This window comes from Pteropus alecto, unplaced genomic scaffold (assembly GCF_000325575.1).
Source record: "Pteropus alecto unplaced genomic scaffold, ASM32557v1 scaffold190, whole genome shotgun sequence".
NCBI classification, from domain to species: Eukaryota; Metazoa; Chordata; class Mammalia; order Chiroptera; family Pteropodidae; genus Pteropus; species Pteropus alecto.
Window position 1 is genome coordinate 3688391 of NW_006430462.1, and position 16272 is coordinate 3704662.

At 40.9% G+C, this 16272-nt stretch overlaps 1 protein-coding gene across 1 annotated transcript in view; it reads left to right on the plus strand.

The window, feature by feature from the left end:
• Positions 1 to 10137: 10137 nt before the first annotated feature.
• The window catches only part of NF2 (neurofibromin 2), a 70180-nt gene continuing 64045 nt past the window's right edge, over positions 10138 to 16272 (plus strand). The window contains 1 exon segment of the mRNA XM_015591015.2: positions 10138 to 10251. Within this exon segment, the coding sequence (XP_015446501.1) occupies positions 10138 to 10251 (114 nt within the window).

Below are 16272 nucleotides of genomic sequence, written 5' to 3' on the forward strand. Positions count from 1 at the left end.
TTCAAGGACAAGGGACAAGGGGTCAGTAAGCCCCCTGAAATTGTGCATTTTTCCAAGGAGTAGGTCCACAGTGTTTATCACATTATTAAAGAAACAACCCCCTAACAATTTAATACAGGAGGACGAGAGATGCCTTCCATCATCTCTCTTTCTCTTTCTATCCCTCTTTACCATCTCTGCCTGGTCCTCCTGGAACCTCACACCCTCCTCCTGCCTTGCCCAGATCTTTTGTCTGTCTTCCAAACTAATTCCTTCTCAGCCCACAATCCCCCCGCCCCATATCACAGACATCAGCAGGATTGTAAGCATCACAGGGTGCCCCAGGAGTTATTCACGTGGAGGCACCCCCCCCAACAATGTCTACTTGTTGACTCCATCTCCCTCCTGGTATGTTTGGGGTGGAGGAGTGAGGGGAGGCATTAATTTTGTGATTCCTTCAGCAAATATTGAGTCAGCCTGGCTAGCATATGTGCTAGGCTGTAAAACACCAAAGATGGGCAGAACAAGCCCCCAGCCCTTTTGGGATACAAGTCTCAAAAGAGAGACCAAAATCAAATCAGCGCTGACTTTGAGCCCCTCCAGAGCAGACGTCTTAGGCCTTTTTCTCCTCACCTCTCCTTCCTGATACATAAAATATTTACCGAATAAGTGAAAAATATACACAAAGATATCTTTGCCAATTGCGGTAGAGGCTATGAAGAAGTATGGGGAGTTATGAGGACTTATAACGGGGAGGAAGAGAAAAAGAGAGGTCCTATAGAGACTTTGAGAGTCAGTGATGACTTCTATAAGAAAATGAGATTTGAACTATGATTTCCCCCCATGTTTTCTAAAATCAATACAATGAATGTGTATTCTATGTGTAATTTATTTAAAAAGGAAACTATATCACCATGATAGATGGAAAACCTGAATCAATTGTCAAAATAGGCAGAATTATCAAAATAAATGAAATGAATAAACAGTGTGGCGCTGTGGCAGCACCAGGCAGAAGTGAGCTGTGTTTACAAAGAAGAGGCACAGAGACGGGTTAGAGACACAGCTGGGCCTGGCGGTTCCTTGGGGTTTACAGAGGGACCAAAAAGGGAGTGAGGTCTTCATTCTGGAAGTCAGTGTGATCAGAGGATTCCCAATGACAGTGACTCATGAAAAGCCCAGGTGGGTAGATGGAAGTGCAGCAAATAAGAAGCCACTGGTGTCATTCAGTAGAGCTGCCTGTCCCTTAGGATCTGAGTGTGGCAGGTGTGGAAAGGTGGAAGTGACTGCCTCCACTGGGCCTCACAATAGGCCTGACTTTAGACCTAAGCTTTAAAGGATAAACCGGGAGAATTTCCAGAAAAAGGGAGCAGGGCAAGGAGTACTTTAGGCTGAGAAAGCAATGTGGGCATAGTATGTAAAAGGACCGCCAAGAAGAAATAGTTTCAAATTGTTCGGTGCAACTGAACATAATTAAAGGGTGGAAATTATGTGGAGGCAGCTTCTCACTCAGTACAAGGGATACTTTTCTAACAATGGCGTGGGCAGCCTTGATGACCTGCCACTGGTTATGCCAACAGAGGAGAGGCTGCATAGTAGCAACTCATTGGCCATGTGACAGAGGGGATTTGGCAATGAAGCCATAGGAAGCTAGGACCCATGGACAGGAAGAGGCTGGCCTCCAGGTCTAGGTTAAGAGTTCTTCAAATTCTTGGTGTTTCTGGCTGCTTCTGTCAGGAAGAATGAGGAGTGTTGACCTGCAGCCTCCTCATTCTGGTCTAGGCATTTCCAGAGAGGATTATCCCATTTCCTCCCACTTAAGTGTGGCAGGAGGATCAAATAGGTGGTTCCAGAAGCAGGCTCCCACCCCTGACCCAGAGAGATGAGCAATGGGTCTCCCTCCCCATGCCATATGAACCATAGTATGGCAGCTCACTGGAAGTGAAGCTTTGAGAACAGCCAACCCACCCCTGCTAGGGTGACCAACTCATTTCAGTTTACCCCAGACTGTTTCAGTTTAGCACTGAAAGTACCCCCTCCCAGGAAACCCCTCTGTCCCTGAGAAACCAGGAGGTTTGGTCGTCCTAATTGTGGCCCTATCCCTCTCCCCAGGACACACACCCACTCTATCCTAGAGTATTTTGTTGCTTAACTAACTCCATTTACCCTGCTTAAAAGAGTAGGGCAGGGGGCTCTCTTTGTGGCACTCAGCGACGTGCAATACCAGTTAACAGAGCAGCTGGTATGAGTGGGTTCCTGCCCCATGGACTGTGTATTCTGGGCAGCAAACCAGATAAATGTTGGACAACAACTTCACAAATAAGGAATTAGACCATTTCCAATTACTGTAGAACAAATTACCCCAAAATTTAGCAGCTTGAAACAATAAACATTTATTATCTCACACGGTTCCAAATGGGTCAGGAATTCAGAAGTGAGTGGTTAGCTGGACTGCTTCTGGCTTAGGGTCTCCCACAATGTCACAGTCAAGATGTCAACTTGGGATGTGAGGGCTTGACTGGAGCTGTGGGATCTGCTTCCAAGGCAAGGTACTTAACATACCTGGCAAGTTAGTGCTGGTTTTTGGCCAAGGGCCTCAGATTCTTGCCACATGGGGTTTTCCAGGCACTGCTTGGGTGTCTTCATGACATAGCAGCTGGCTTCCCCCAGAGTGAGAGATCTAAAGGAGAATAAGGTGGAAACTTCAAGAACTTTTATAACCTGGCCTTGGAAGTCATGCTGTCATTTCTGCATATCCTATTGGTTACACATATCAGCCCTGCTCAGTGTGGGATGGGGCTTTACAAGGGTGTGAATACCAACATGCAAGAGTCACGGGGGCCATCTTGGAGGCTGGCTACCACAATTAGGCTTTGCACTAGGCCCAACTTAATTATTGGGGTTGGACTTAGCTCTTCAAGTAGTCTTCTATGAGCGGGAATCTCCAGCACTATTGTCTTCTGTCCTAGGCTCTCTCCCTCTCTTTCCTCTTTGAGGTCCCTTCTGTTCTACCACTGAGTCTGTGACATCTTTTTTTCCCCCCAAACCTCTCTGCAGGGAACTGATTCATCTCTTCTCTCTCCCTTCTTTCCGAAAGCTGCTCTCATGGAATCTGCCTTCATAATTCAGTGCCAAGGCTTGTTGCCCAATTTGTGAAATGAAATGAGAGAAGCCAGGGACAAAGACAGATGGGCAGCACTGGGCAGAAAGGAGCAGGCAGGTTCATAAGTGTAAAATATGGACAAACCTGCCATCATCTATTCTCTGGGACAAATAGATCATCACTGAATAGGCTGCAGGAGAGCAAAGAGACAAATTACCCAGCCATGGCAGTGTCACCCGTTCCTTATAAATGGGCTTTTATGCTCAGGCCCAACTGCTCTCAGAATTGTATCCCCCAGCTCCTGTGGGACCCCAAACCGGAATGACAGGGACAAGAAAGCTTTTCTATCTCAGCTGGAGCATGAGCCACAGTGCCAAGTCCCAGCCTTTCTGTGGGATGCATCATATGCAGATATGAATTATATGACTTTGACACAGTGCCACATAAAAACATTAACAAAGTGCCATTCCCTGGATAAATTGGAAATCATGCAAATCCCAGAAAAAGAAATCATTTTAACTCTTTAGGTATCAAACAATTTCAAAGAGGTCGTGATGGAATGAATTACGAACTGTGTTTATGCTACTGCCACAAGGCGGCGCCACCATAGCCAGGAAACAAATGACCACACTGTTGTCATTATGGAGCAAATCACTGTTGTTAGTGTGCTTTGGACTCTAGCAATTGCTTTATGTGACTATTGAGCTGTTATTTTGCCATTCACTGTCATTATAAACCACTTAAAAAAGCTATAATAACAACATCATTCATAAATTCACGAAGTAGAGATGCTAGTGCTGAAAAACTTATCCCCTTTGGAGAGGATATTGGATGTGATAAAACACCTTAAAGAAGACTGAACCATCTCTGTGACAGGTGGTGCTGTTAATTCAGGAGAGTGCCAGTGAGTACAGATAATGCTGCAAAAATACAAAGCAGCATCAAAAGTGAAATTATGGCAAGATAGTCATAGATGTATGAGCTGTGTGAAATCGTTGCCTACTTTACATTCATTCCTTTGGGGGAAAAAAAGGTTTGGAATACAAACTTTTAAATCATGTGAAGTTTACAGAAGACATTCTTCCTGAAAAATGTGAATCTCCTGGACCTCCCCAGCCATCCTGGCATAAATATGGCTGCTGGAGTCCGCCCCTGGAAGGAGAGTGTTATGGGTTGAATTGTGTCCTGTGAAATAATAGAAAATATATATTTAGTCTCTGCCTCTGGCTCCTGGCACAAAGCTCTTAAAACTCTCGTAATTTCCTAAGTGATAAGAGCACTAGTAGCACTTTTTGTTGAAATATTTAATCTTTAACCCTGGTTCCTGACACGGTGCTCGATCATGTCTGTATGGTGAAGCTGCCATAAAAATCTCACCTGTAAGGGGTTCAGAGAACTTCCGGGTTGGTGAACACATTCATGTGCTGGGAAAGTGGTGCACCCCAACGCCACAGGGAGAAGCAGGAGCCCTTCTCGTACCCTTATAGACCTTGTTCTATGTATCTTTCTTCATCTGGCTGTACATTTGTATCTTTAATATATAATAAAGCCAAGTGTTTCCCTGAGTTCTGAAAGCCATTTGAGCAACCTGTCAAATTCAAGGGAAAATTCAAAATTCTTCAATTCCAGGGCTGAATGGAACAGGGTAAGTACTAGTGATTTCCTAAGGTGTTCTAGGTTCTTTCCCACTGTTATTTCAGATGCGAGTTGTTGCCTGCAGCCTGCTTTCATTCAGGTGCAGTGCCTCCAGATAGCACTTTGGAATGCATCTTGGTCATGGCCTCAGAAGTCTTAGGTCCCAGGTCACCTGAGTCAGGTGACGTTGAATGAATCAAGTTACCTTCCTGAGCCTCAGTCTGCAGACAGCCCAGAACTTCTTAGTTTGCTTAGTTTCTGTCTCTGCTGTACTCCCAAAAGAATGTGGTGCAGCTTGGGAAAATTGGACTAAAATATCAGTACAATCATAGGAGAAAATATAAGACAAACCTGAACTGAACAGACACTTGGCAGATACTCATTAAAAGTGTCAAAATGAAAAATAAGGAAAGACAGGAATTATTACAGACTGCAGGAGACTACAGAGAAACAACCAAATGTTATTATGTAAGATCCTGGATAGGATCTTGGTACAGAAAATGTCAGCAGTAGAAACACTGGTGAAATTTGAATAAGATCTTTACTTTAGCTAATAGTAGTGTATCAATGTTAATTTCTTGATTCTGATAATTGTATTGTGATTAAGTAAGATGTTATTTGGGGAAGCTGAGTGAAGGATATAGAGAAACTACTATCTTTACAAACTTTAATATTAGTTCAAAATAAAAGTTTAAAAATTATATATATGTAAGAAACACTATGTTATACATTGACCTAAGAAAAACAAATAAATAAAAATAGCCTTTAAGTAAGAGATTCATAAGGGTATACAAAGAAAACAGCTAGTGCAACAAATGAACAGTAAGTAGGCGGGGGAAAGATTACTGCAAAGTGAGGAATAAGGGCAGGAAAAATAAGATGAAGCCAAAGATAAGGCAAGACCAGGTATTACTGCCAAGGGTGAATTCAAATTTGGCTCTGGGCTTCCTAACAGAAAACTCCAAGAAGGAAACAAGATCCGTTACATGTTTCACGATGTGTTAGGAGAGAAAAAAGAACTCCAGACAGTTACATCCATACATAGGATCTGAAGCAGCCCTTAGAATATTATATTATAGAATATTTAATGATATGGAAAAATATTCATAACATTAGTGAGTAAAAAATTAGCAAATCATGAAACAATATGTCCTATATAAAAGCAGTGGACCATTGTATTATGCAAGTTAAAATTGGTTTTTCTTTCTGCCTTTTCTTTCTTTCTATTGCTGTGTAACAAATTATCACAATTTTAGTGGTAATTACATTTATCTCATGGGTCTGGAATGAGTCTGGAATCCAGGATATGGATTCCAGGCATGGCCTAACATGATCTTCTGCTCAGGGTTTCAAAGGGCTGTAATCAAGGTGTCGGCCATACCACGGTTCTCAACTGAAGCTCAGGATCTTCTTGCTAGCTCATTTAGGTTATTGGCAGATTCCAGCTGCTTGTGGTTGTAGGACCATAATCCCTGTTTTCTTGCTGTCAGATGGGGACTACTTTCTGCTCCCAGAGGCCATCCAGAGTTTCTTGCTATGTGGCCCCATAGGCAGTTCACAACATGGATGCTTGCTTTCTTCCAAGTCAGCAAGAGCTCAGCTCTCTGATTCTCTCCATCTCTGACTTCTAGATTTTCTAAGAGTCACCCGATTAAATCAGTCTCACCCAGGATAATCTCCCTTTCGATGCATACAACTGATTAGAGATTACATCTGCAAAAATTCCTTTTGCCATATACAGTAACATAGTCACAGAAATAATATTCCATCATATTCATAGATCTTGCTCACACCCAAAGGGGAGGATTATAAAAGGCTGTGGACCACTGGGGCATATTTTAGAATTATGCCTACCACAATGCTAGTTTTTGATTTCTTTTTTTATAATACATGTGGATTGCTTGTAAAATAAGGAAAAATACAATAAGTTATTTAAAAAATAAAAAAGCAAGCCAGTCTCTCATGAGTGCTGGAGTGCAATTTCTCTTGTGGGTCTCCATAGAAAGAATGCTGTGTGAAGCTTTGTCAGCTAAATCTCTACCATAAAGACAGAGTTCCTTGGGGCAGTTATGTATAATATCCTCAGTGCAGGACATTGGCTTCGTGCCAATGTGCAGTAAAAGTAATTCTGCAAGTGGCCAAAAACAGAGTCCCGTTTTTGGCAGAGGGGTCACAATCTAGAATTCACATATACATCTAGGACAGTTGATTTAATTGGTGAGATGAATTGGTTTAATCTGGGGTTCATAGATGTGTTTTAGACAAGTCTTTCAATGAACCTTTTAACACCATATGCAAAATTTTATACACGTGTGCATTCCTTTGAGGAGAGACTCTGGTGGTTTCACCAGATTCTCTAGAGTTTTTGACTAAAAAAAAATTAAAGACTCATTGCTCTAGAGCAGGATTTCTTTATTTTGGCACTATTGATACTTTGGGCTGGATAATTCTTGGTCGTGGGGGGTTGTCCTGTGCATTTTGAGATGTTTAATAGCATCCTTAGCTTTTACCAATAGAGGACGGGAGCAACCCCTAGTTCTGGCAAACAATAAAAATTTCCAGACATTGACAAATGTCCCCTGGAAAGAAGAGACCTGACTTTGAAAACCACTGATCTTCTAGAAGAATGGAGAAACAAAATGTAAGTCATGTGAGATCTGGATTAAAACAGTCCCGGACTGTTTTAAAACTGCATCCTGGATTAAAATTACATCTCTACCAGTTATGATCTTGGATAAGTTCCTTCATTTCAGCCTTAGCCAGTTTCCTCATGTATAAACCAGGGATATAATACTTACCAAATAGGGGTTTGATCAAAAGAAATAAAGCATACAAAGCACTTTGCAGAGTGCTTGATATGAAAGCCTTTAATATACGGTAGCTATTACTATTGTTCCCGTAGTTGCAACCATAAGTATTTCTTTGTGTCCTTTACTTATTCATTCAACAAATATTTACTAACTGGTATCTGTGTGTCAGATCTTTCTTAACAAACTGTACCTGAAATATTCTTTTTCAAATCCTATCTGGTAGGTACTATTATTATCTCTGTTTATTCTTTGTGAATGGCACTTTTAATGCCAGAATAATATTTCATCATGTCTACTTTTATTCCCAGCCCTGGCCTCCCTTCTGAGATCCAGACCCATATATCTACCTGGATGTCTCCGTAGGAATGTTTAAATTTGGCGTGTTTGGCCAATTAGCTCCATGCATAACACCTAGAAAGCCTTCCATAAAAATGAGCTATTACTGGCCATCAATGTCATTTTTAGCCCCCGCTGTCTGATCCACCTCCACTTGCTATTATTGTTCAGTAGGTTCCCAGAGTAACTTAGGTATTTTCTGTCAGCAGTCTTAGCCCTGGGTTAAAGCCCCGATTTGTTGTCCTGGTGGGGAGCTCATAGGAGAATCCAGCCTGATTCTCCCACCTGCAGGGAAGAACTGAAGCAATGAAAACGAAGACACTTCAACGCCAAGCCCATATTTTCCCAAACAATCAGTTTGTTGGGGAGAATCTGCTAGCAGCAGACAGGACATAAAGTTCTTCCACAGCAGCTTCTCTGGGTGTGCCAGCAAATGATGCCTGGGGCCTGGCTGGTGCTTCATGGCACGGCAGGGGCCTGTGAGGGAGAGTTAGACTTACGCTATTAGTACAGTTTTAGCTAGAGTGTCAGAATGGCCCAAAACTGTAGTTCATGGCTCTTGGGGCTACAACGTGGAGCAATTTGGCAACAACAACTTGAGAAACAAGGCAGTGCAGTGCTAATACCAGCAGGCTCTGGGTGGAACAGACCTGGGTTCCAGTCCAGGTTTCACCTTTCACTGTCTGAGTGATAGCCAGCCAGTGGCTGTCCCGCTGAGCCTCTGCTTCTTCCATTGTAGAGAAGAGGTGGTGATTAACATTTGTGGAGTCCTTACTGTTCACTTAAAACACAGGAAATTGTTTCTATTCAATCCTTAAGAGCTATTTAAAAATAGGATTTAGTCTTTAAATAGAGTTATATTTCCCCACTTCATCCACACTAGTTATAAACTTCGATAACATGTAAGAAACAAATAATACACGTATATGGTTCAAAAATAGAAATCAGAGTACAAAAATGAGAAATGTTTTCATTTTGACCCTTTTGCATCTAGAAAAACAGCAATCGCATAGGATTAAAACTAGTTTGTGCCAGCCATCGTTCTAAAGCTTCGTATTAACTCGCTTAAATTCGTCAACTACCCCATGAGATAGGCACAATTATTATCCACTCCTTCGTAATATATCTCCTGAAGAGCAGCAGAAGGATCTGGGGGAGAGTGCCAACAACCTAAGCAGCCTCCACAAGTGATTTAAAAGTTTGACATAGTAGAACATACAGATGTCAAATTATAATGTACACCTGAAAATTATATAATTGTATTAACCAATGTTACCCCAATAAACTTAGTTTAAAAAATAAATAAATATTTTTTTAAAAACTAAAAGTTTGAGAAATAGAGGTCAATACATGATTATTAAGTGCCAAACAGGATTTTTCCACCGGGTGTCAGAAACACAACTCCCTGAGGCGTAACACTTGGAGCGAACATGATCTGAACGACAGATCCTAACTGGACCCGGGAGGAACCCCGCTCCTGCGCCCTGGGGCCAGGCTGTATGTGGTTTCCGAGGAAAGGCGCGCCGGGATCCGCTGCCTCAACCAGTTTTGCTAGAGTAGGCGTACCCCCTACTAACAAAAGCATTTGGAGCGACTGCCACTATAGCCAGTCAACGCCGAGCTCAGGCCCGCGCCTCCCGTTAGAGTGGAACTTCTAATTGGTGGAGTCCTTCTGAAGAAGGCGGCACGGAGAGTGTAAGTCCCGCCTCCTTCAGAATTCTAAGCCAATCGCTGCGTCTGACTGGTAGTCGCTGTTAGGTTGTGTCGTGAGTAGCGACCTCCGGGGCCTGAGGGCGGGGCAGGGAGCTGGCGGGGAACTGCAGGGAGGGGACGCTACCCGCGGGTGCGCAGAGTGAGGACGGTGACAGCCACGCGCGCACGTGCGCGCCCGGCTGCAGCGCGGCCCCGAGACTTCCGTCAGCCGCTGAGAGGCGCGCGCGATCTGGGCCGCCGCCGTCTAGGGGCCGCGTCCCTGGGTGACCTCAGCGTCCCCGGCCCGAGTCCTGGAGCGCCTGGCCGGGTCCGCCTCGTTCGTCCCCGCTCGCATTCCTTCCTCACGGCCGTCAGGGCCCGCCCCGCAACTCCCCTTTTCCGCTCCCGGGGCAGGGTCCTCGCGGCCCATGCTGGCCGCTGGCGACTCACGCCCCCCAGACAGATCCCGTTACTGCTGGCCGGCCACCATGGTGGCCCTGAGGCCTGTACAGCTTCTCCAGGGGGGCTAACAGTCCCAGAGTGTAGGCCTCGGGACGCGAGGGTCCCGGGCCTGAGCCCCGCACCATGGCCGGGGCCATCGCTTCCCGCATGAGCTTCAGCTCTCTCAAGAGGAAGCAGCCCAAGACGTTCACCGTGCGGATCGTCACCATGGACGCCGAGATGGAGTTCAATTGCGAGGTAACCGGCCTGCAGTCCCGACGGGCTGCGGCGAAGGGGAGCCTGGAGGAATCCCCGCTCACTGGGCCCTGGTGTGGGTCCGGCACCGACCCAGGCACCCCTGACGCGGTGACAGTCCAGGTGGAAACTTAAGGGATTCTGTTTATATCATCTCTGAGCATAGGTAGAGACTGCCAGAACCGGAAGGGGCCATCTAGGCCCAAATCTTCATATTAAAGATAAATTGCTGCCTTTTTCATTAGAGCTTTTGGGTTTCAAAGCACTTCCTGAAAGTTTTCATTCATTTTTAACAGCGAGAGGCTGGATGCATCAATGGTAGCGAATTCTAGTTTTCAGTGTCAAAATTAAGCTACAGCTCTATAGTTTTTACTTCAATAGATAATATGTACCCTCAGGTATTAAAAGCTTATTTCGTTATATTGAAAAGTCTATACTTGTTTGCCTTTTCCAGAACTTCATTATCTGGGAAAAAACTCTTTGAGGGATGAGATGATGTCTTTCTTGTACTTAAATTTTCCTTACAGTTTCCATCGTGATAACAGTTATCGTTTGAATATTTTCTAAGTGCCATCTATTCACACCTTTAATTCTCACAATGAGGTAGATACCCCAACCACGTATCTAGTAAATGGCAAAGTGGGGTTTTGAATCAAGCTCTTAACCCGTATAGTACTGCCTTTCAAGTAATTTAAGCCATCGCTAGTCAAAGTGTGGTCTGTGAACCAGCAGCATTGGAAGCAGGGACCTAAGTCAAGGGTTGGCAAACTTTTTCTGTAAAAAGCCAGATAGTAAATATTTTCAGCTTTGAAGGCCGTAAGGTCTCACTCAGTTGCAGCTACTCAACTCTTCAGCTCTACCGTTGTAGCACAAAAGCAGCTATAGGCAGGATTGACTTCCAGCAGGACAGTGTGAGGAGCTCCACTGACCTGGTTCCCTGTAAAACTGGTAAAAATTATTAAAAAACAAAACAATTTCAACTCTCTGGAAATGGTCCTAATGGCAGTCATCAAGCGAAGAAACATCCATTCAAGAAAATACATAAAAATCTGGTAGGGAAGGTGAGAGTTTGTGGCATTTGAACCAAGACCACTACTACCCTCCCAGCTCTCAGCTCAGCAAGGTAGAGATTCTACTTCAGACTGCTGCAACTCAGAACACAGGGCTCCCTTTCCCTCTAGTCCCTAGTCAGAAAGCTTTCTCCCCAGGAGGAGCAGGACTTTAGTGCTTCTCATCCTGCCCAAGATTACTTGTTGCTAAGACTGAGTGAAGTTGAAAGATAGGGCTTCTTTCTTCCACCCAGCTTCTATTTATGAAATGGGGATTGTGCCTTGGTGTGGCACACTGAGAATTCTGGGCCCCAATTACTCTTACCCAACCCTCAGCTTGTAAGATGGTGGTTCCAGCCAGAAGAGGCAAACTGAGAAGACTTCAGGCTGGTATATTCCCCTCCCCACTTTTACCAAGGGCTCATAGATTTTGCCTGGAGAGAGAATTTGTCTAAGCTCCAAATTTCTTCCCAAAGGTAGTGACTTCATTTGCAATAGAGTATGGAGTAGTTTATGCCTAAGAATACTTAAGAACAATCCAGGTTGCCCCAGAACATTGTGGAAAATAATAATATACCACAGTTAGTGGAGTTTAACAGTTGAGCGTGATCAGGGAAAGAAAAAGAGAGCCCTGCTAAACCTGTGGGCATATCCAAAGATGCACCTCCCTGAGGAGCAACAACATAGGCCTTAACACTGTGAAGGAAATAAATTTCAATGAAACAGTTCAGTCAGTCTCTAAACAAATAAACAAGCAAGTAACAGTAACATGCCCTGGAAAGCGGGCACCAGTCCCCAGGGTTACTATAATATCTAAAATGTCTAGTTTCCCACAAAAAATTATGAGGTATGCAAAGAAACAAGGAAGTAGGACCCATACAGTAGAAAAAAACTAGCAACAGAAAATGCTTGTGAGAGTGACCAGATGTCAGATTTAATGAAAAAGTTTCAAAGTAGCCATTATAAATATGTTCACAGAACTAAAGGAAAGCATGATTAAGGAAGTAAAGGAAGGTGTAATGATATTTTTGTATCAAATAGAATATTGATAAAGAGATAGAATTATTAAGAAGAACCAAATTAAAATTCTGGAGTCGGAAAGTTCAATGACTGAAATGAAAAATTCACTAGAGGGGTTCAAAGAGTTGAAAAGAATTAGTGTACTTAAAGATAGATTGATATAATTATGCAGGCTGAAGAGTAGAGAGAAAAAAGAATGAAGAAAAGTGTACAGAGCTGCAGAGAAATGTGATAGATTGAGTGCACCAACATGTATAATGGGAATACATGAATACCAGAAGGAAAGGAGAGAGAAAAAATATTTTAAAAAATAATGTCTGAAACTTCTTAAATTTATTGGAAAACAATAACCTATACATTCAGAAAGCTCAATGACCTCCAAAGAGGATAAACACAAAGAGATTCACAAACAGACATATTTTTAAAAAACTGAAAGTCAAAGGCAAGGAGAAAATCTTGAAAGCAGCAAGAGAGAAATGGCTCTGCACTTACAAGGGAACCCCAATAAGATTAACAGTTGACCTCTTCAAAGTGCTAAAAGAAGAAACTTGTCAGCTGAGAATCCTATATCCAGTACAATATAAATGAAAAGGATGTTTCAAGAATGAAGGTGAAATACTTTCTCAGATAAACAGAAACAGAGAATTTGTTGCTCAAAGACCCACCTAACAAGAAGCGCTAAATGAAGTTAAGGCTAAAAGCAAGTGATCTCAGTAATTTAAATCCACATTAAAAAAGCACCAATAAAGGTAATTATTTAACTATAAAAGAGTATAAATGCATATTTTTCTCCTCAAATGATTTAAACAGCAATTATATAAAATATGCATATGCTATATGTTGGGACTATAACAGAAATGTAATATGTATGTAATATACGTACCAATAACAGCAGAAAAGAGATGGGTGGGAGCAAAGCTGTAATGGGCTAAGGAAATGACTACAGATGGCAAAGTGATAACTACAACAATGTATTGTCAGGTTTGTAACTTTAATAGGTGTAATATATATAACAATAATACTATTAAAAAGGGGAAGGGAATGGAGCTATAGAGGAGTTTCTGGAAAATATCACTGGAATTAAGATGGTATAAGTCTGAAGCTGATTTTGATAAGACAGCTGATTTTTATATGGTAAACTCTAGAGTAACCATTAAAAATATATATATGTAGGAAAAAAAACAGGAAAAAAATCATTAAAGAAGTTTAAATGCTTCATTAAAAAATAGTCACTGAATGTAAAAGCAAGTAGTAAAGAAGGAATAGAGAAACAAACAGGAAACACATAGGAAACCAAAAGAAAAATAACAGTTATACATCAAATAATTAGATAACTTAAATGAAATGGAGAAATTCCTAGAAAGACACCAACTACCAAAATTGGTTTGAGAAGAGACAATCTGAATATATCTATAACAACTGAAGAGAGTAAATTATAAAAATACTACCCACAATGAAAAGCCCAGTCTCTACCTACTAGAGGCCCAGATGGCTTCACCACTGAATTCTTCCAAACATTTCAAGAACAATTAATGCCAACTTTTCACAATCTCTTAAAAACAAAAAAAAGAGAGAGACCACCTTTCAGCTTATTTAATGAAGCCAGCATTACCCTGATACCAAAACCAGATAGAGATAACAAGAAAACAAGAGACCAATCTCTTATGAATATGGAAGTAAAAATCCTTAACAAAAATGCTAGCAAACTGAATCCAGCAACATATAAAACAAATTATATACCATAATCTGGGTTTATTCCAAGAATCAAGGTTGATTTAACATCCCCAAATCAATTAATATATTATGTCATATCAACAGATTAAAAAAAAATCCATGATCATCTCAATAGATGCAAAAAAAGCCTTGACATAATCCAGCAGTATTTCATAACACTCAACAAAATAGGAATAAAAAGGAACTTCTTCCACCTGATAAAGAGCACCTGAAAAACCTAAGAATCCTATGTCAAATCCAAAGTCATAAAGTTTTATCCCTGTATTTTCTTCTAAAAGTGTTATAATTTTAGCTCTTACACTTAGGTCTTTGATCCATTTTGAATTAATTTTCACATGTGGTATAAAGTTTATATACTTAATGATGAAACACTGGATGCTTACCCGCTAAGATTAGGAATAATCAAGGATGTTCACTTTGCCACTTCTATTTAACATTGTACTGGAGGTTCTAGCCAGGACAATTAGACAAGAAAATGAAATAAAAGGCATTAATACTGGAACAGAATAAGTATAACTATCTGTGTTCGCTAACTACAGACTCTAAAGAATCCAGTGAAAAAAACTGTTAGTACTAATAAATGAGTTTAGCAAGGTTGCAGGATACATGATCAATATACAAAAATTAATTATAATTCTATATACCTTTAATGAACAATCTGACAATGAAATTAAGAAAGTTCTATTTATAATAGCATCAAAAAGTATAAGATAATGTGGGAATAAATTTAACAAAATTGTAAAACATTCTGAAAAATTATAAAACATTGAAAGAAATTAAAGATGATCAATGGAATCAATGGATCCATTGGAAAAACATTCCTTGTTCATGCATCATAAGAAAATATTGTTAAGATGGCAATATTTCCCAAGTTGCTTTACACAATCAATGCAATCCCTATCAGAATTCCAATTTTCTTCTTTGTAGAAATTGACAAGTTGATTCTAAAATTCAAATTGAATTGCAAGGATCCCAGAATAGCTAAAACAATCTTGGAAAAGAATAAAGTAGGAAGACTCAGCACTTCATTTAAAAACTTTTTACAAAACAACCATAATCAAGATAGTGTGGTACTGGCATAAAGATAGTCATATAGATCAGTGTAAAAAAATTAAGTTTACTTGGGGTCTTAATGGATTTGAATCTGGGAAACACAAAATTAAGGGAAGACCTGAAATGTGCTCTGGGGAAGACAAAGGCAGAGCTTATAAAGGCAAAAGCCACATCTGGAGCAAAGGAAACTTCTCCTATTGGCTACTTAACATGATGTGATGGCTAGTTCAAAAAAGATTGGTCAGGTCCAGGTGGTGAGATTCTAAAGTAATCATTGGCATGGGAACAAGGAGGGTTAAATTCCAGGATGTACTTTTACAGCAAGCACAAAAGTCCAAACCTCATCTGGGTGCTGATATGAACAAGTCTGACTTCCCTAATTAATGACCTCCTGACCCTATTTTAGCCCCCCACCCCCAGTATTATTACTCCAATTTAGGTATTTCGGTTCATAGAGCCAAAGGTGGAAACAATTTAAATGTCCATCAGCTGATGACTGTCTGAACAAAATGTGGTATATCAATACAATGGGGTATTTAGCAATAAAAATGAAGTACCAGTACATGCTACAACGTGGATGAACCTTGAAAACATAAGTGAAAGAAGCTGGTCACAAACAACCACACAATTTATGATTATTTTCATGTGCAAGTCTAGAATAGGGATATCTGTAGAGATAGAAAGTAGATTTATGGATACCTAGGGCTGAAAAGAGGCTGTGGGCATAGGAGAGTGATAACTAAAGAGTATAAGGTTTCTCTTTGAGGTGATGTAAATGTTCTAAAATTGAGTGTAGTGATGGTTGCACAAATCTGAATATGCTCAAAACCATTAAATTGTACACTTTAAATAGAATTTAAGATACATGACTTATATCTCAATAAGTTTGTAAAAAGGCAGCATTTGATAAAAATAATAGCCATGACTTCTTTCCAATAAAACTTTAATTATAGATTTTGAAATTTGAATTTTATAGAATTTTAACAAGTGATGAAATGTCATTAAAAATTTTTCCAACCATTTAAAAATGTAAAATTCACGCTTAGCTTTTAAATTGCATAAAAATAGGCAGAGGGTTGGATTTGTCTTGTGGGCCGTAGTTTGCTGATCCCTGATCTAAGTTACTATTTGATAAATATGAGATTGTGAGAGATACCCATAGGGAAAG